This window comes from Sciurus vulgaris (genome assembly GCF_902686455.1).
Source record: "Sciurus vulgaris genome assembly, chromosome: 5".
Taxonomy (NCBI): domain Eukaryota; kingdom Metazoa; phylum Chordata; class Mammalia; order Rodentia; family Sciuridae; genus Sciurus; species Sciurus vulgaris.
The window spans coordinates 132200275-132220046 of NC_136465.1; the positions used below are offsets into that span (position 1 = coordinate 132200275).

The window sequence follows — 19772 nt, forward strand, 5'->3', positions numbered from 1 at the left end:
GCCTATAATCTCAGCAGTTCCATCCACAGGCTGAGGCAAGAGGATTGCAAGTTCAACAGCAGCCTCACCAACTTAGTGAGGTCCTAAGCAACTTAGTGAGACCCCGTCTCAAAAAAAAACAAACATCAGCAGCAGCATTAAAAAAAAAAACAAAAAAACAACAAAAACTTTAAAAGTGCTGGGGATGTGACTCAGTGGTTAAGTCCCCCCAGGTTCAATTGCCAGTTCCAAAATAAATAAATAAATAAATAAAGGTTCAGATGGAGGTTTATGAGCATATAATTAAGAGAATGGCTGTAGGAATGAAGAGGTAAGGATGGTAAGGATGGATCCTAGACAGATTTAGAAGATAAAATATATGAGAATTGGTTCTTAGTTGTGGGGCATATGGAAAAGGTTTTAGGCTTAACAGTTGCATATGTGGTAGTCCCAGAAATACCATGTGTTTCTTCAAAGAGAACAGTAGCCTTTGAAGTATTATTATAAAAATTTTTACTGTATGAAAATTTAAAAATTATGAGAATGGGGAAGACTTCTACATTACTTTGGCAAGGTTGATTTAACACCTTGAGCATATTGTTAGGCCTTCTTGATGAGATGAAGTTTTAAAAAAATGAAATATTTTACAACTTTTTCTTTACACGTCACCATTGATCATATCAGTAAAATTTTCTGCATATTATTTTTAATGGTTGAGTATTATTCATGGTATGGATGTTTCTTAATCTAGTTAAGTAATAACCAAAGGAGTAAAGCACACCCATATAATCAAATTATTACACAAATCCTTATTTCCCTCATTTTTTTTTTCCTGGTGTTGGGCATTGAAACTAGGGCCTCACACATGCCAAGTAAACACTACCACTTAGTCACATCCCCAGCCCTGCTCTTATTTGCTATGATACATTTCTAGAAGAGGAATTACTGGGTCAAATGTACATGCTCAGCCTTTTGATACACCCTGACAAAATGCACTTTAGAGGATGCTGCCAGTTTATTCTCTCCCAAATACTGCTTCTCTGAACTTTTGTCAGTACTACCAAGATACAATTACTTCTTAAAATAATAGGTGTAGGCCAAATTAGTGTGTAACACATTTTGTCATTCCTAAGTTTGGCTTACTATTATTTTTTAGGTACTAGAGATTGAACTCAGGGGTGCTTTACCACTGAGCTACATCCTCAGCCCCTTTTATTTTTTATTTTGAGAGTCTCACTAAGTTGCTTAGGCTGTCTTTGAACTTGTAATTCTGCCTCAGCTTCCCAAGTCACTGGGATTACAGGCCTGTACCACTGCACTGGCACTATTAAACTTTTTTCATTCAAAGCTTAAGATTCTTATATTTTAGACAAAAAACAGAAGTCTAGTAAATTACAAATAAATCAGACTACTATTTAGAGAGAATTTCTACCTCCAATATTCTGCTGTTCCTTTTGATTGACTAGTATGCTTCACCAATTAAGCTTTGTTTTTCTTTCTTTCTATAATAACCTTACAGTTTCCCAGGAATAGATAATACATCTTCATTATCAAGGACAGGAAACTAGGGATACCCCATTAGTTTAACACTGTTTTTTCCAAGATAGTATTTTACAAATTATCTAATTATCCCTATAGAAGTTTGTGTGATAGAGAATAAATGGGAAGACAGATACAATGGCCAAGGAAGGCCTGTCAGAGATGATATGTGAGTCAAGACCTGAAGGATGAGAATGAGTTAGCCATAGAGAAGACGGAGAAATTACATCTCAGGTAGAAAGACAATAAACAGTAAGTGCAAAGAGCCTGAGATGAAATATCAGTTGAGAATAAGAGGCCTCAAATACGGGCCTTAATAAGATAAAAGGTTACTTTCTTTTCACATCAAAACTTGAAGGTAAGGAATTCAGGGCTGGAATAAAATCCTAAAGGACCCTGATTTCCACCAGTTTAAGATTTTGCTAATCCCTAGGATGAAAGAATTGTGTATGCTCTGAATTGGAAATAAGAGTTTCAGGCCATCTGCCTTCCCTGGGTACAAAATATAGGAAAAGCAGTAAACGATTGAAGGGTGTTCCAGTTGCCATTTAAGGATGATTCTGCGAGGGTGCCACATGATGTATCTGCTATTACATTGGCCAGAACTATCACTACATGGAAGGCTGGGAAATATAGTCTTTATTCTAGGCAGTCACACATCCATGTTTATAACTGTTAAAAATGTAGGATTTTTTAGGGACAACTAACAAATCTCTGCTAGAGACTAGAAAAAGCTTGGCACATGACAGAAATAGAGGCAATTAGACAGGTGAAAACTAGATAAGAGTAGGCAGTGGCCAGATGTCATCTTGAAATTCATGGTAAGGGATTTGGATTTTATTATGTGTGCATAGGGAAGGTATTAGAAGTTTTAAGTAGGGGAGGAATATAACAATAAAATTTGAAATGATTGTGACTGATATTATAATGTTTGAAGGGGGAAATTTCCATGAGAATGCAGGGAAAAATAGAAGCAAATGAGGGTGCTGCTATGATCCAATAAGAACTGATGGTGTCTCAGACAGGGTGGCAGCATTGAAGGTAATAAATAGCTGAATTCAGAATATAATTATAAGGCAAGTTGATGGTACTGGTTGATGAGTTGGATGTAGAATGTGAGGAATCATACAAGTTCCCAATTTTATGCCCAACCAACCTGATGAATGGTCGTACTATTTATGGAAATCACATAGACAAGGAAAAGAGGTTTAGGGGATGAACAAGGGGGAATCAGATGTTCTGTATGAGACATGTTAAATTTGAAAAGCCTGATCTTTTTATCCATTGCCATGGCAAAAATTGCCAATTATAGCCACATTCCTTTAAAATGGGGGGGGGGGGGCTTCCTTTTTTATATACAAAGTCATTCTTCCTTAACAAGGTAGTATTTTTTTTTCTCAAGTCAGTAATTTTTCTGTAAGGTGCACAAAAGACTTAACATGTATTTCAAAAACACACATATGCCCAAATAGTATGGACTGTTTCTCAAGTAAAAGTAAGAAAATCTATCAACTCCCCCACCTTAAAAAAACCAAACTACCAAATGGATAAAGGTGGATTTTTTGATGCAACAATTTTAAAAATGCACTATTTATTGTTCAGTAAAACATCACTCATATAAGCCCTTAACAAAGCTAGCTCATTTAATGCTAAGAATGTTGAGGCAGTTATTAAACTAATTTTACAAATTTATGATAGATTTGGTATAGGGTGTACGAGTTAAAAACTTGTTCAACAAGGCTTTTAGTGAATTCATGCTAAACAAAAAGTGCATCTCAAAAAAGCAATAGTACCAGGGTATTTCTCCCTAACATTCTCATAAATTTATTATGAAAATATCTGTTGTTCTACCTCTTCTAATAACAATCCACGTAATTAAAACTCTCAAATAAGACTTATCCCTTTTGGAAGTGATTTTTTCCAATTTTACCAACAGTAATCCTATTTAAAATCTGTGCTTTTAAGTAAATATAGAGATGGTAAGAGATGGTCCACCTATGTATAAGTCAAACTAATGGATTAAAATGGTAAATAATATTTAATGTTACTATATACATGAAAGTGTATCCCATTTTTAATCACTCTATTTTATGGCTTCAAATCACTAATAGTTACACTTTCAAATTAATAGCCAAATAAGGTGCTCAATAATGTATATGTATTCACATATATGCATTATGTATACATAGAGGCAGTTTTTTAACAGCGTTATGGAAATAGATGTTAACATGAGAGGAAGTGAAAGCAGAAGCAACAGGAAGGAAGGAAGGGTTGGGGGAGGGTTTTTTTCCTGAAGTAAAAAACAGCAAAGCAGAATGTTTAATGAAAGGAATAATGAGAGAACATTTTCTACTGGTTACACCATTTGGAGTGTAAATAAATTTACAGACGTCTGCTGATATATCAAAATACCTGTATTCAAAAACATGACAAGGTTACCTTTTATTTTGGAACATGCTTACTTTTCGTGCTATTTCTTGACTTTGCTTTCAATGACAAATTTAAATTGGATTATAATGATATTTTTGGAAGAAAGCGACTTTATAAAAGAAACGACCAAGAAAAATAGAAATTATATTTACTTCAAATTAACTGTACTTTACATTAATAAACTCTACAGAGAGCATTTTTTTTACATTATGAAACTACACAATTTCAAAACATACAGAGACTTTCTTTTAAATCCAAAATGCCTAATAATTATAAAAGCTGAAGTTTATGGATACAAAAGAATAAAGGGCGACTACTGGTTTGCAAAAAAAAAAGTTAATTTCATTTTCAGAGACAACTACTTTTCTGGAAAGCAAGTCACTCCTTGAAGTTTCCACCAAAGCCATCATCATTTCAAAATGTCTTGGTGATGACCCAGCTGGTTGTTACTCAGGCTTATAAGGAGAATGGTGAGTGGTGGCTAAATAAAGTGCCACCATCCTAATTCGGCTTGAGTAAATTCATACACCAGTGCTTTAAAAACCTGCTCTCCATTATTACTTCCTCCCACCTAGTTAAAAAAAAAAAAAAAAAAAAAAAAAGGCAGGAGTGACTAGACACCAATGGTTTCTGCAGAGGACAACTCACTTCTCAGGAGGTGACGGTGACGTGCTGCCGGTATCTGGAGGTGAGCGCACGAGCACCGGAGGTTGAGGGGCTGGGGGAGGAAAGGGGACAGCCATCAGATTTGCTCCAAGAAGTGCGGGTTAGGAAGCGCCAGGCTCGAAGCGGACGTGGGGCGGGGAGTCGGAGTCGGACACAAACACAAACACAAACACGCTCAGCGTCCCCCAGGTGGGCGGACCGACGCCACCTCACCATTCCCCGCCCCTGGACCCCGCGCTCCCCCTCGGACCCAAGGCCGAAGCCCAGTGCGAAGTAAACGGCCTCAGGAACACGGCAGCTGCCGCAGAGGCCCCGCTCACTGTAACGGCTGCCGAGCGACAAGCTTTCTGTCAGTGAGTAGGAGACACCGTAGAGCCTCGGAGAGGGCGCTGGGGGAGTGAAACATTTCTCCCCTTCCTCTCACAAGCGCGCGGGAAGCAGCCTACCCACCCCCAACGCTGTCGCTGCTCCCACCTTCCGCCGCCGCCGCCTTGAGGGAAGTCGGAGCGACGGGGGTCACGGCGGGGGTCAGAGGGTAAAGGTCTTGCTCCCAGCAGCCTCCGCGGTGGATACGTCGCCATCTTGGATCCGCGGGACAAGAAAATTCATGCGGTGAGTTTTTGGCAAATTTTCGGAAGTCTGGCAGCGGGGCGCGCGGCGGGGGCGGCGGATTCGGGGCCCCCGCAAGGCGGGGGAATGCCTCTGGGCCGGGCCGGTCGCACTCGGGGTCCGCGGGTAGCGTCCCGGCCCGCCGCTTCCCGTTGCTTTTGTCTCGGCTCCAATCGAGAGAGGGAGAGCGGAGCGGGCGGGGAGGGGGGGTGGCGGCGGTGGAGGGAGGGAGGGGGTGTGTATGGGGGGGTGGACGGGACGTAAAGCGTCGCTGTACTCGGGCCGCTGCAGCGCCGGCTACAGATCCTAGGCCCGGTCCCGTCCGCGGGCTGCCGGGCTTTTCCCGGACTCGGCTCCCTGGGGCTCCCGCCAGCGCGGAGGAGCGGCTACCGCCGCGCTGCTTCCTGGGGTAGAAGAGAAGGTGGCAGCGGCGGCAGCCGAGGAGCCCCGGCCCGCTTTGGTCGGCTTTGCCACCTTCCCAGCAGCTGCTGGTCCTTGGTTCTTCACATTCTCTCAATTCACGCACATCGTCCGCCACTTGTGTGTGTGTTTTTTTTGTGTATGTAAGTGTAAGATGGGGGACACTGAACTGGTTAACGGGCCTCAGGAGTTTCCAGGCCCCGGGATACCGAAGGCCATGCATGGTGGAGGCAGGAGGAGTGCAACTGTGATGCTGCTTCTGCCACCGCACCCGGAGGTTGAAGCTTCCGTGGTGTTGTAGAGACCCAGTCCGGATGGTCCTGGGGAGGCGGAGGAACCCGAGACGCTTCTGTTTGTGAAGTTGCAAGCCCTAAGGTTTCTACTTCCGCTGGGGCCTCTCCACCTTTTGCTCTTGGGTCTAAACTTTAAAGTTTCTTGGAAGAAATGAATCGTATTAAGAGAGGCCACTCATAGATAGTTCTTAGTTGAGGTACTGTTGTATGTCTAGAGAAAGCTTCTGACTCTTGCTAACTATGGTCCTTAGCGAAAACCAGTAATAGTTTTCTTTCATAAAAGCATTTCTAAGGTTTTAGAATTTGCATTTATTCTGGGCCCTGTGTGAGTACGGTATTATCCCCACAAAGTCTTACATACGGGTACCACTGTCTTCGGGAGGCACCTTAACATCAACTTCCTGCCAGTCCTAGGAGGCAGCTTCACTTTTCACCATCCAAAGACCAAGTGCATCATATTTTCTTTCATTTTCGTAAAACTCTTGGTTAGAGAATCCTACTTCTTTATTATGTGGACAGTTCTTAATAATTAAGTACACTGATATAATTTTTGGCAAAATAGTTGAAAGTACTGTACTGATCACAGAAAGCCATACTTTAATGTTAAAAGTTTAATGAATTTAATGTTAAAAGTTGAACACATTTCCTGTCAGGCCTGATATTAATTTTTAGAGCTCAGGAATCATAGGTGCCTTTGTTGATTTGCTTGAAATAACGTAGTGGAGATAATAAAGAATGGATGGGGGGGCTTAGAAATTTAAAAGTATCTATTTACATACCCAGTTGTGTGTTGAGTTTGTGAACTCTGGGTATATTTGACAACAGTTCTTTGCCAAATGTCAATGGATATAATATCTCTTGCAATTTTGGGAGGTAACTTTATCCCAGGTTAAAAGGTTTATCAAGAATCTCAGACTGAAATGATTAAATGTACGTTCAGATGTTTACATGTCTGTGTACATTCAGATCTTGTTTCATTGAAATGTTTCTTAATGAACTAATATTAGTAGGCCCGAGATCCTTAGTAAACCCTGTATGTTACACTCCTCTTTCGTTTGTATTTTTTTTTTGTAATACTAAATCTAAAGGAAAATAAATACAAAATACACTGAAGAAAGACAAAATTCCTTCCAAATTCCTTCTACTCTGTTCACTTCTTTCTTGACTTTGCAAGATCCTCACTTAATTTTAAAATGATACTCCCCCTCTTTTATCTAAAGGTATAGATCGTAGGGATTTCTGCTAGTACTCTGAATGGAACAGTGAGGGCGAAGTGCATGTTTGAGTGATTTATACGCTCTTCATTTGAGAAGTACCTGATCTTAAATATAAAATAAAAAATTCCAAGTGATCTGGCTCCCTAAAAGAACTAATTATTTTTGTTTTTTTGCTTTATTATTTTGGGTGTTTAATTTACTTTATGATTTTTCAGAGGTGCTTTGTAATTAAAACCTGGAAGTTCTCTTTATTCAAAAGTAAATAAGTACTTTAGATTTCTGAGAAGATTTCATCAGAAATACTTCTAACCCAGTACTTTTGGTTTTTGTCTCTTTAGTAGTTATTGGGGTTTAAAAGAATTTTTCACACCCCATGGGAATTTATAGTTTCAACTTTTTTAGTGATAAATTGGCTTCATAAAATTTTCTGCTGATGCAGAAAAAAATTAAAAAGTACTTCATATGTAAATATTATGATAGACATTAATAGACTAGTAAACAATTTTAGTTTACAATTTAATTTTTTGCCCCTTAAAAGATGTTCAGTGATAATAGTATTTTTTAACTAAAGTTTTTATCTGTTATTAAAAAACAAACTCTGGACCTTGCATGCTTCTTTAAATAGGCATTTGAAGACAACTTATATGAATAGTGATAGTCTTTGGGAAAGACATTTTCTAATATTGACGATTTTGTTACCTGGACCTCTAATGGATTTTATGACACAGAGAAGCAGAAGGTACCAGGTAGAGCAGTTTTAGGGGCAGAGTTAATCTGAGTTCTACTGTAATGTTCGAATGGAATAACATACAATATTGATCAAGATATCTAGTGCTATGATAGGAGTCATTCTGCTCCTTGAGACAGGTAACTGTTCTTCCTTACCAAGGGTGATTTCCACTTGTAATATGTAAAGGAATTGAATTGTGACATTAGTATGTGTTAAAAAGAGCTCTACTAAAATTAATGTCATATACAATTTGCCTTTGTAAAAAAGTAGAAGGAAAATTAATTTTCACTTGAGCTCTATTTATTAAGCCCATTTTCAATTTAATTAATATATAATTTTTCTTGTTTCTCTGAGTTTTCTGTCATCCTTTGATTTCTACTTTAAAATTCAACTCTTCAAAAATCATGCTGATAAGGCTTATTCATTTATATACTATTAAGATTGACCTGGAAATGAAATTCTTACTCTTTTCTGATAGCTTATTCTGTGAAATGCAGAAGCATATCTCTTGGCATGTCACTTGGGGGGTATTTGCTTTATGAAATAAGAAAATGGTTTACTTTTTTTTTTTTAAATGCTATGAGCTCATGGCTTATACAATAGGAAATGTACAACAGTGAGTTATGTAGAAAAAAATGGAAAATTTTCTTTGTTGGACACGCTTTAATATTTTGTATTTGCTTAGATTCAGGATCTAAGTGCATTTAGATATAGTTAGGTGTTTCAGTCATATTTGCCTTTTATCTGAAATTTTCTTTTTCTTTTCATTCATGTGCATGTGTGTCAGTGTATGTGTGTGTGGGGGGGTTAACTCTCACTTCTGTTGCTTCATAAACTTTTTATTCGAAACACTTTCTTCATGAAATCTTTGTCTCCCAGAATCCTCTTTGCTATGTTGCATTTTATTCTTCAGACTTTTATCACCTGTGTCCCATTGTTTTGTAATTTGTCTGTCTCACCTTACCTTCCACCAAAACTGCCACTGGACTGTGAGCACCTGAGGGGTAGGGCTCTGTTTTGTTTATATTTGCATTTCTGGTGCTTTTTATACTGCATAGTACTTAGTAGGTTCTTGATAAACATGTCTTAACTGGAACTGTTTTGCCAAATTGTCTTTTAACCTTATTGCTGACAGCATGTTCGTTTTCCAGTCCACATATCAGAAGCAACAAGTTTGAAAAGATGGGGAGAAAGATATTCTGTATTCCTTTACTTTCTTGAATCCCTTTTTAGTTTTGTTTAACTACCTATGATAAAATAGGTAACTAGCTTCTTACAGAATTGTGTAGATTCTTTATGGAACTAAGGAAATAATGTTAAGAATAGAGTGTTTAAGGTCCTGTTTTGCTTTTGACTGTACTTCTTGTTGTATTTTGTATGGCTACAATCATTAGTTGAAGAAGATACTTTGTATTTATAAGGTAATGCATGTTTATTCCTAAATGGGGAGTTTCTGTTAGATTTGGGTTTTCTGAAGTTAGCTTCTGTATCCCTCCTGCCTTCCCTCCTAACACCTGGCCCAATGCTTAGTGCAAAGTAGGAGTTCTGTAGTTTGAAATTGGGTGACAAGGGTTAATGTATCCTTATCAGAGATCCAGAATACAAAAAGTTCTGAAAACTGATTTTTTTTTTGTTAGTTTGTTTTTTAAACATGGTAAGTTTCAACTGGAATTATTCCTCTTAACTATTATTATATTATATTCCTGTAATTTTCTAGCAGTTTAATATGGATATGTTAGTGTTTTTGATTACAGTTGCTCCCTAGACCACTTGGGGGATGTGGTGCTATATATGATGTATGCACTCTTTTACTTTTCCTTCTGAAAATCTTAATTACAATTTTGAGAACTATCTGGCCTTAAGGGTTTGTATAAGAGTTTGTGAGCCACCTTTTGTCTGTTTTAGAGATGCAGATAGCAAAACGGGATAAATGACTCCCAGAATTGCATTTAGTTGAGATGCTAATGTTTGGCTTAAAATTTTAGAAATCTTTTCTTATATCTTACTTGCCTTATGTATTTTCCAGGGACTTTTTAATGACAGGACTATTTGTGATGCACAGTGCATTTTTTAGAAAGAGAATTTGATCCTGTACTCAGGCTACCAATCCTTTCTCTGCTTTTACTGAATGGAACTGCCTTATGTGAACCTGAATGTTCATTTAGTAAATAAAATAAGAAAAAAGTGTTGTAGCCTGGCAATTTAGGTGACAATAAATTTACATACTTTTTCCCCAAACATATTGATATACCATTTTTCCACTTGTATATTCAGGTGTAGAAACAACTCCATTGTGAGTTAGCATGTGGACAAAACGTAATGATCGATTATGTAAGATGGTGTGTTTGGTAGAGGAACACTTGGTTTTGTGACATATCTTATAGGAATGTGTTTTTGTGTTACATTTGACATTGTAAGTTATGATGCTTATCCTACTTATAAATTTCATAGTTTAGTGTTTGTAAGAGTCTTTCGAATATCAACAAAGTAATAATATTCAGTAAGTTTACCATGCCATTCAGAAGATCTTATTCCTTTGGCCTTACCGTGTTTAGTATTTTAAAAATGCTTTACAGCTTGCAAAATACTTCCATATACATTATTTCAATTTTATATGGTTGTGGTTTTGATGTTAACTCTTAAAACAAATTTAATATTAACATTTACAAAGAATAATCAGGATGTTTAGATCATTATGAAAATTAGAAGTTGAGAATTATGAAGACCATTTTCACCTTGAAAAGGTGAACAGACTGAACGCAAAAGTCTAATTTCTTACTTATTTTAGTGCACTCTATAGAGATGATAAAATTAAGTGTAAGCAGAAGGTTTACTTTTTTTAATTTGATCATCTTGCAAATTCAGGATATTTAAATTAATAAGAGAAATTTGAAAGAGAAGTAGCAGTAGGAAAGATTTGTTTCAAACATGATTCTTAATAATATCCAATAGCTGTTCATGTTTTTTAAAATTATAAACATTCATTGAGAAATACTTTTAAACTTGTAGGAAGACTGAGAATTGGTCATAATACATTATATTATATTGATGCCACATTTTGCATATTTCCTTATTGCACAGTTATTCTGTGAGATCATGTGCTGAGTAGATATGCCTTGAGCTTTGCCTTGATTTTGTAGTGTACAAACTAGTACTTTAGGGATGTAGTTTTGTGATTTCTGTTTGAGTGAGCATGTCTGGACAGAAATTAGAAGAAAATTAAGAGTCATAAACGTTCTAATCTGTGCAGATTTATGAGAAATTCTAGGTGTGTTCTTAGACATGTCAACCTAAACTTTGAGGCCTATAACAAAACCAGTAAACCAGGCAGCAAAGCTTGCAATCTCAAAAGTGTTTTAAAATTTAATCTATAATGCACTTTATGTATGTGTGTGAATCACGTCCCAAAATAGATGTGTATGTTTAAAACAATTGTAATCATGTGTTTCAGGGATTTTGTGAAGTACATATTTGTGAATCGCTGGATTCAGTGATCTCTAAAGTTACTTTCAACCCTAAAATTCTGTTTTTTAAAGTGTTAAGACTTTTCTCCACAGATGCAAAATTTGTAGAATTTACTTGATGTTGAGTAGCATTTGGATAGAAATTTTTTTAAAAAATATTTTTTTAGTTGTAGGTGGACACACAATACCTTTATTTTGTTTATTTATTTTAATGTAGTGCTGAGGATTGAACCCAGTGCCTCACACATGATAGGGGAGTGCTCTACAACTGAGCCACAACCCTAGCCCAGAAAGAAATTGTTTAAACTTTAGGTTCTAGTGTTTGAGTGTTAGCATTATAGAAGTTTTCAACTAAATCCTTAGTGTTTGTGTGTTCTCTGCTAGAAATTATTTTTGGATTCTGGAAATATGATGGTGGTCAATAGAAGTTTCCACCTTTATCAAACTAATATTCTGGTAGGAGGAGATAGACAATAAATAAATACTTTTAGGTAATTATAGCCAATGCAGAAAATAAAGGGGGTTAAAGGTGTAGTAGTTGGAAGAACAGATTATTTTAAATAGGGTGTTGAGAGAAGACTACTCTGAAGGTGTCATTTGAGCAGAAACCAAAAAAGGAGAAAGTCATGAAAAAAATCTGAGTGAATTATTTACCAGGCAGAAGTAGAAGGCTCTGAAGTAGGATCAAGTTTTGTGTTTCAAGAAATCCAAGATATTTTGTAAACATTTAGTTAGTGATTTCTACATGAATGGGATAAACACTAAAGTGGGGGAAGAGACAAATAAGATGCAATCCTTTTAACTCCTGAAAATTTTATAGTGGATCCTATGGATGTCATTGTCACCATCTTTTTTTTTTTGTACTGGAATGCTAGGATCAAATCCAGGGCTATACTTGTTGGAAGCAAGAGCTCTCCCACCAGCCTTTAATAAATTTTATCAGGAACTCTCAGTAGAAGGAACTATTTTTCATTGAGAGGGCTTAAAAATGTTTTCTAGATCTGATGGAATACAGGGTTTGTATACATTAGTGGAAAGTTACATAAGAGAACAAATTTAAAATTTTCCTCAGTTTGTGTTTCCCTAAAATAATGAAAAGCTTTTGGAATTTTTAGTTTTATAGTTTTAGATAGATTACTTCTTAGAAATTAGTTCATAATGGTTTTTATGTGTAATCAGATTTCCTTGCACAGTTCAATAAATGTTACTATGGGCTGTGCACTATTATACTTGCCCTGAATATTTCTCAAGCATTTAAGTTTTTGTGGTGCATGCTGTAGAAACGTGCCAGGCTACAGCAGCCTTGTTTGAAGGAATTAATGAATTGGTTCCAGGAAGTGCTTGAACTAGACTGGGAGTTCACTACATGGAAGAGATAGGTTGTCAGCATTGTATTTGTCTGGGAGGATATGTTGGATTTAGAGAATGGCAAGGTAATTCTTTGTAGATCTTGGTGGGGTTCTGGGATTTCATAGTTGAAGGTATGAAGTAACTAGGGTATGAGAGATCTTTATTTTATATTGGCTTTTTAGAGCCATTGACCAATTTTTTTTTAATGGCTTTTTTAAACAGAGTAGTGATCAGATTTGTGCTTCAGAGGAATTTTTCATAATTATAAGTTTGATGGTGTAGTATATTCCTCAGAGTTTTAAAGAATTGTTTGTCTTCATTAGACAAATAAAGTATTTTGTATTAGCAGAATTTTTTTTTCTTGTTCAAGTATGACTTTGAAATACTGTAGTGTGTACCATCTGGAGAACTTGTTTGTGATATGTATGTACTAATGTCAATAGTTGAAAGTTTTGACCATAATGGATTTGATATATAAGTTTTGAGGCCGGCATAATTTGAACATTATTTTTTGACATAATTTATAGGAATGATATTTAACATTACTTGGATAAATCAGAATGATACCAACAAAATCTATAGTGAAAGAAATTAGTCATAGGAGCCGACATTTATACTGTTCTTAGACATGTCCTTTTTTTTGGCAATTCTGTGATACATGTGTTTTTAGATAAAAATACTATTCCTACCAGTTATGCATTGATATTAGATTGCCAGTATTGTTTAATTGTGACATGCAAAAACACCTCAAATGAATGTTTTGAATAAAAAGAATTGATTCCCTGTGAATGTAGTTTAAATGAATTATTACTTTGATAGTATGCATTATATACCATTTTATAATAACAAAAGTTAATGTTTTTACCATGGTGATTTGGAACTACCCAAGTTGCCTAATTATCTATTTAGTTCATATTTGGCTGAATAAGATGGAGCTGATTATAACTATCTCCTATTAAAGACAGTTAAATTGTGCTGAAATTTTACATAATTTTATTTAAGTCTCAACGGCTGGCCAACCTGAATTTAAATCACCATTCTGCTACTTTTAATTAGCTGTGGCTTATCCTCCCTAAATTTCTGTTTTCTCATTTGAAAAGTGTGGATAAATAACAATATTTACTTCAGAGTTGACATAAGGACTACAGGTTTTTTTTGAGTGGGACATGTTACATTAGAGATAAGCTTCTAAGGCATTTGAGAACTAGCTACTGCTTGAGTGCACTGTGCTCTATTATGTATCAAATTGTAAATGTAAACAACAATACAGTCTTGCTCTTCCAGTCTAGACATGCTTTTCCTACCAGAAATTTTGTTTAGATGGTGTCTGTGAAGTAGTATTTGTAATATTTGGATAATAAATCTTAGCATAGCTCTAACTGCAGCACTTGGCACAGTATGGGGAACATTATAGGCATTTAATAATTTCTTTGTTAAATGGTATCTAACTGACAGACTGTCTACCATTTATGGCCTGAATAAGGTGGAGTTATTTGTAGTAGTTTTCTTCCTATTTTCATTTCTTTCTTTTCTTTTCTTTTCTTTTCTCTTTTCTTTTTTCTTTTCTTTCCTTTTCCCTCCCTCCCTCCCTCCCTCCCTTCCTTCCTTCCTTCCTTCCTTTTTTTTCCTTTTGTACTGGAGATTGAACCCAGGGCACTTTACTTATGGGTTCAGTCCTTTTTATTTTGAGACAGGGTTTTCCTAAGTTGCTGAGGCTTGCCAGGAACTTGGAATTCTATTCTCCTGCCTCAGATTCCTGAGTCACTGGGATTACAGGCATGTGCCACACTGCACCTGACTCTATGCATATTTTCTTTACCTTGAAATGAATAAAATATTTTTTTCTTGGGTGTGTTTAATGGGTTAAATTTGATTCTGTAAAACTCATGACAGTATGTTCTTAACTGTGTTGGTTCTTACCCCTTTTCTTTGAGCATATATCTCCAAAATTCTGGAAATTTAGAGGAAATACTTGACATAGCACCTATTGCTTATTTTTTGAAAGTTGAAAAAATCAAGTTATCTATTTACCTTTGAAAATAGGTTAAATTTTAATGGAGAAATAACATTATTTTAGGAAGATTCCACATGTGGATCCAGAAGATGGAATCTAGTTTGGGCCCTAGAAACCTATTAGTTAATGTGCTTGAACAAATCAGTTAATATTTAAAAAAAATAATTTGTGCCTCCCAAAGTAACTGATGGCAATTGAGATAATGAAAGCAAAGTATTTGGTTAACTGTAAAGCATGTTGAAAAGATTATAGTAGCTATTTCTGATTACTGGTTGTAACTAGTTAAGATGAAACTAGTTAAGATATGTGATTGATTTCATCTTATGATGCTGCTGTGTTCATTAGCTTTCCCCTTTGCATTTTTATTTAATGAACTATCTGACTTAAGAGTCTTTCTGTTTGTGATTAGATATATAGTAGGAGGCCTGCTTCATACAGTTCATTCATAGATAAGGGTGAAGATCATGAATATTTGGGGAGTTATTCTTATTTTTTTAACTGTATTTGCATTTGTATATTTCATCATGGTTAACCAAGTGTATTTTTTTGTAAACAGGCTTGTCTTTTTAAAATTCATTTTTAATTTGTAACTGAATATTGAGAACTCTGAACACCAGTGTTCTCAATAATGGTTTGAAACTACTACATATATAATATGTATGAAAAACTTAGTTTTTTTCTCTCTTAAATCTGTAAGATCTCTTGAGTACTGAGTCTTTTTGGGGGGGCGGGTACTAGGGATTGAATTCAGGGGCACTCAACTACTGAGCCACCCCAGCCCTTTTTTGTATTTTATTTAAAGACAGGGTCTCACCAAGTTGCTTAGTGCTTTGCTGTTGCTGAGGCTGGTTTTGAACTTGAGCTCCTTCTGCCTCAGCCTCCTGAGCCGCCAGAATTACAGGTATACCAATGCCAGGCTAGTACTATTAAAAGTAAATACCATATAAGGAAAGCAGTAGCTGCAATAGCAAACTGAGGAAAGTGAATCACAGAGTAATGAATGTAGAAAATGAGGACTGTGTGTTGAAGGAAAAGCATGGCTTATACTGTCATTCTTGTAAAACCTAGTTATTTTAAGTCCTTATTGTGTTTGCCGATTACTTACCCTTGTAATTATAAAAAGCTTTCAAGTAAAATACTTTTTTTGTTCTAATAACATATTAAAACCCTATAGTAACTGGACTTATGCCACCTCAAATTAGTTAGCTCCTTCAGTTTTTCATAGTAACCAAGGCAAATAATTAAAAATGAAACAATTCATCTAAAATTTGTTTATATTAAAACCTACAGATTCTGGACAAAATGTGCCTGTTCATAATTTTGATACTTTTAATTGTTATTGTCAGGCAAGAGAGTATGCTTAGGCATCTTAATTCAGTTATGTCCATAATGTGTATTATGGTAAAAGGTAGATTAGCACATTTTAGAAAAATTTTCAATATCCAAAGCTTTTTGTTTAATTTGTGGAAATTAGAGAGTTTATTCTTCAGAATAGTCTATATCCCAAGGTAAAATATTGATAAGGCCTTTAATTGTGTATGCCAGCCTTGTACAAATAATATCCATACTAAAATGTCAAAACATGACAAAGACATATATTTGCTTTTCTGTTAGCTTTAACATTATTTCAGAAATGATTTGTCTTTATTTCTGATTTATTAATTGCCTCAGGAAAAAAATGGCTAAGTTTCTTTCATTTCTAACACCTTATTCAAATTGATAATTTGAGAAGTTTTTTTATACTGGGGGAACTTCAACCCAGGGAATTCTGAAGTGAAGTTTTTTTTAAAAGGGAAGACTTGTACAGAAATGACATGTATAACTTACCTATGTTAGCATTTTAGATTCCTCTGTGTGTGTGTGTGTGTGTGTGTGTATATATATGTATACATATATGCTTATATGTGGCAGCATGCTAAGGAAGCACTACTGTTAATGTATTGGTTTTAAAATTTTTATATGATTAAAAAAATTTGAGGGAATTGCTGAAGAAGGTCTATGGTAAAAAGTAATAGAAATGGCATGTGCTTGTTATGAGGAAGGTAGTAAATAACAATTAGGAAAAAAAGAAAATAAAAATCACTTCCAAGCTTGCAACCTCGAACTGTTAGCTAGGAGAAATATTATTTTTCACTTCCTCTGTGTGTATGTCTTGCCTGTCTCTATTTGTATGTAGTATAGACTCTCGTTTTCTCCCTGATTATCTAAGTAATACAGCGTGATGTGGAAACTTTTAGAAAATGAAGGAAAATATAAAAAAGAAGAGGAAAGCCACCTAGAGACATCTGCTATTTACATTTATGTAGTAGAGATATTGAGGTATACTCATTTGTAATATTAATCTAAAACAGGATTCTTAATGGCCAAAGCATAACTGATTTAATGATTTCTTATTGTTGAATATTTAATTTAATTTTTATTTTTGGTTTTATAAATAGCACTCTGATGAACATTTGGCTGAATTTTAGTTTGTACATTTGAGTTTTTTTAGAACCTTTCCTAAAAGTTTATTTTTTATGTAAATGAATTTTGAAGTTAAGTAGTTCCAATGCTCACTTAACAAATTTTTGTGTCCTTAGTCAAATTACTTTTCAAACTTTAATTCCCTCTTATAAGAGTGAACATATTAATGGTACTTACCTCATAGGTTAGGAGTAGTAAATGACCACATATAGTATAGCATTTAGCACAACCTATGTCCTATAGTACTCTTCTCAGAGAAGGCTTTCCCCAGCTAACCTTAAGTAAATCCTGTTCTCCTGTAGCATCTAAGGTCGAATATCCCTTTTTCAAAATTCTGGGAAGTAGATATGTTTGAAATTTTTGGAGTTTTTTTTGGGGGGGGTATTTACATAGACTTTACCAATTGAGCATCTCTAATCTGAAAAATATGGAATCTAAAATCTTCAAATTTGAACTTTAAAAAAGATTTTTTTAGTTGTAGGTGGACACAATGCCTTTGTTTGTTTTATTTTATTTATTTTATGCAGTGCCAAGGATCGAACCCAGTGCCTCACGTGTGCCAGGTTGAGCCACAACCCCAGCCCTTAAATTTGAACTTTTTTGAATGTTAGGTTGCCACTCAAAAAAGTTTTGTTTCAGAACATTTCAGATTTTGAATTTTTGTATTAGAGATGCTTAACCTGTACTGTACTGTAATTAGCCATTGAAAATTTTGTCTTGCATTCTCCCACTGGGTCATGAGTAGGGACTGAGGTAGTCTTGTTTACCGGTGTGTATTTGAAACATTATACAGCCTGACAAATGACTATTTATTAAATATATGAAAGGCTGTTTTCAGAGCTTTTGATAATTTTCTTATACCAAAACTGTGCCAATTTACATCCTTACTCTGTGAATTGTCTGTTTTTCGCTCTATTGTCAATGAGTGTAATATAGTTGTGTACAAAAATTGTTTCAAGTTTTAAAGGTGTAGATGATATTTTTAAAAAAGTTTTTTTGATTTTTCTAAAGAAAACCCTTTTATTGTGTAATGACTTACATTTTACATGTTTTCTGTTTATTTTCTTCATTCTCACTGAAAGAATAGAGTTAAGGGCTAATAATAGGTTATATAAATCTGTCTGATTTCTTGACAAGCATCATTTTATACTTCCTGGGTGAGGAGTGAATATTATTTAATATCACAAATATTAGATGAAATTAACACACACAAATACTTTCTTACGTTGATTACCAAGTGGTTTAAGCAGGGTAAACTTAACAATGTAGGAATTTAAGAGAATTTTTGACTACTTTATTGTATTAACACAGAATGTAGTGAAGATGGTAAGTTAGATTGTACTTTCATTATTATGCTTATGCTGTTTGGAGTTCTTCAAAATTACACTGTTATTTGTGGATGTATCTGAAAATAGTAATTTGCTCTATGGGAGTAGGTAAAGGCAAGTAAGCTGTGTACTACATTACTTTATGTTAATAATTTATTTGTTCATTTAACAGATATTTAACACATTATGTGCCAGGAACTGTTCTAAGAGAATACAACAATATACAAAATAAAAAAAAAATAATACATAGGTGTGGCAGGTAAAAGAAAGTAGGAGTATGGATTACATATGGGATGCAGATTTAAATAGACTAGTCAGAAAAGTCCTTACCTGGAAGGTGAATGGGTGAGCAATCCTGTGCATAATAGAAGAAAAGGGTTCTAGAAAATGGCAGCAGAGAGCAAATACCCTGTAGAGTTGGTCTTGATGTTTTATGATTGAAAATTGCAAGGAGGTTTTTGTGCCGGCAGTGTAGCAGGAAAGAGACAATAGTAGATGGTTAAAGAAAAGGTAGGCGATCAGGGCAAATGAGGAAAAGACTTTATTAAATAACCATAAAGACTAACTTTTACTTGGAATAAAATGATCTTATACATCCCCTTTTTAATATTTGTTATATAAAAATAGCTGAATTCTTTCCATTTTACAGTTGAATAGAAGTTCTGTTGGATAACCAGTATAGAAACTTCTCAACTTAGAATGAGATTATGTACCAGTAAACCTAAGTTGAAAATATACTAAAAGTGCATTTAATACACAACCTACTTAACATCATGGTTTACCAATACAGTATTCTATAGAGTATCAGTTGTTTACCATTGTGATGGTCAACTGAAAGCTATGCTTCCCTGCTGCCACCCAGCATGTTGAGACAGTAATTGTACCACATGTTCCTAGCCTGGGAAAAGATCAAAATTCAAAGTTTGGATCATGTTTTCTACTGAATGCAGATAGCTTTGGTACCAGAATGATATAAAAAAACTTTCTGTGGAACTAGCTTTTATGTTGGGAAGCAAGGTATAATGCAGTTAGATTATAAAAATGTATATGTGTGACCTTTGAAAGTCCATATATGATTAATATTCTTTGCAGAGGAATTAGTAAATAAACTTTAGATGACTGAATTAAATATAATACTAAGAGGATCAAGCAATTTGGACCAAGAAAGCTGGTGCTACTAGTATTGCTACTGATTTCTCTCAAACATTTATTGTAATTTTTAAGCAAGTTAATATGCTACTTAAAAGTTTTAGGAAGACTTCTTTAAACT

General features: G+C 35.1%; 1 protein-coding gene across 3 annotated transcripts in view; it reads left to right on the top strand.

Moving 5' to 3' along the window:
* The first annotated feature begins 5084 nt into the window (after positions 1-5084).
* The window catches only part of CNOT2 (CCR4-NOT transcription complex subunit 2), a 98341-nt gene continuing 83653 nt past the window's right edge, over positions 5085-19772 (top strand). For 2 of the 3 annotated variants that reach the window (XM_079142395.1, XM_079142399.1), the window contains exon 1: positions 5085-5226. In XM_079142395.1, coding sequence (XP_078998521.1) covers positions 5222-5226 — 5 coding nt within the window. In that variant the 5' untranslated portion in view covers positions 5085-5221. The remainder of the gene's footprint in view (positions 5227-19772) is intronic. The other variant, XM_079142396.1, reaches the window with a different exon arrangement.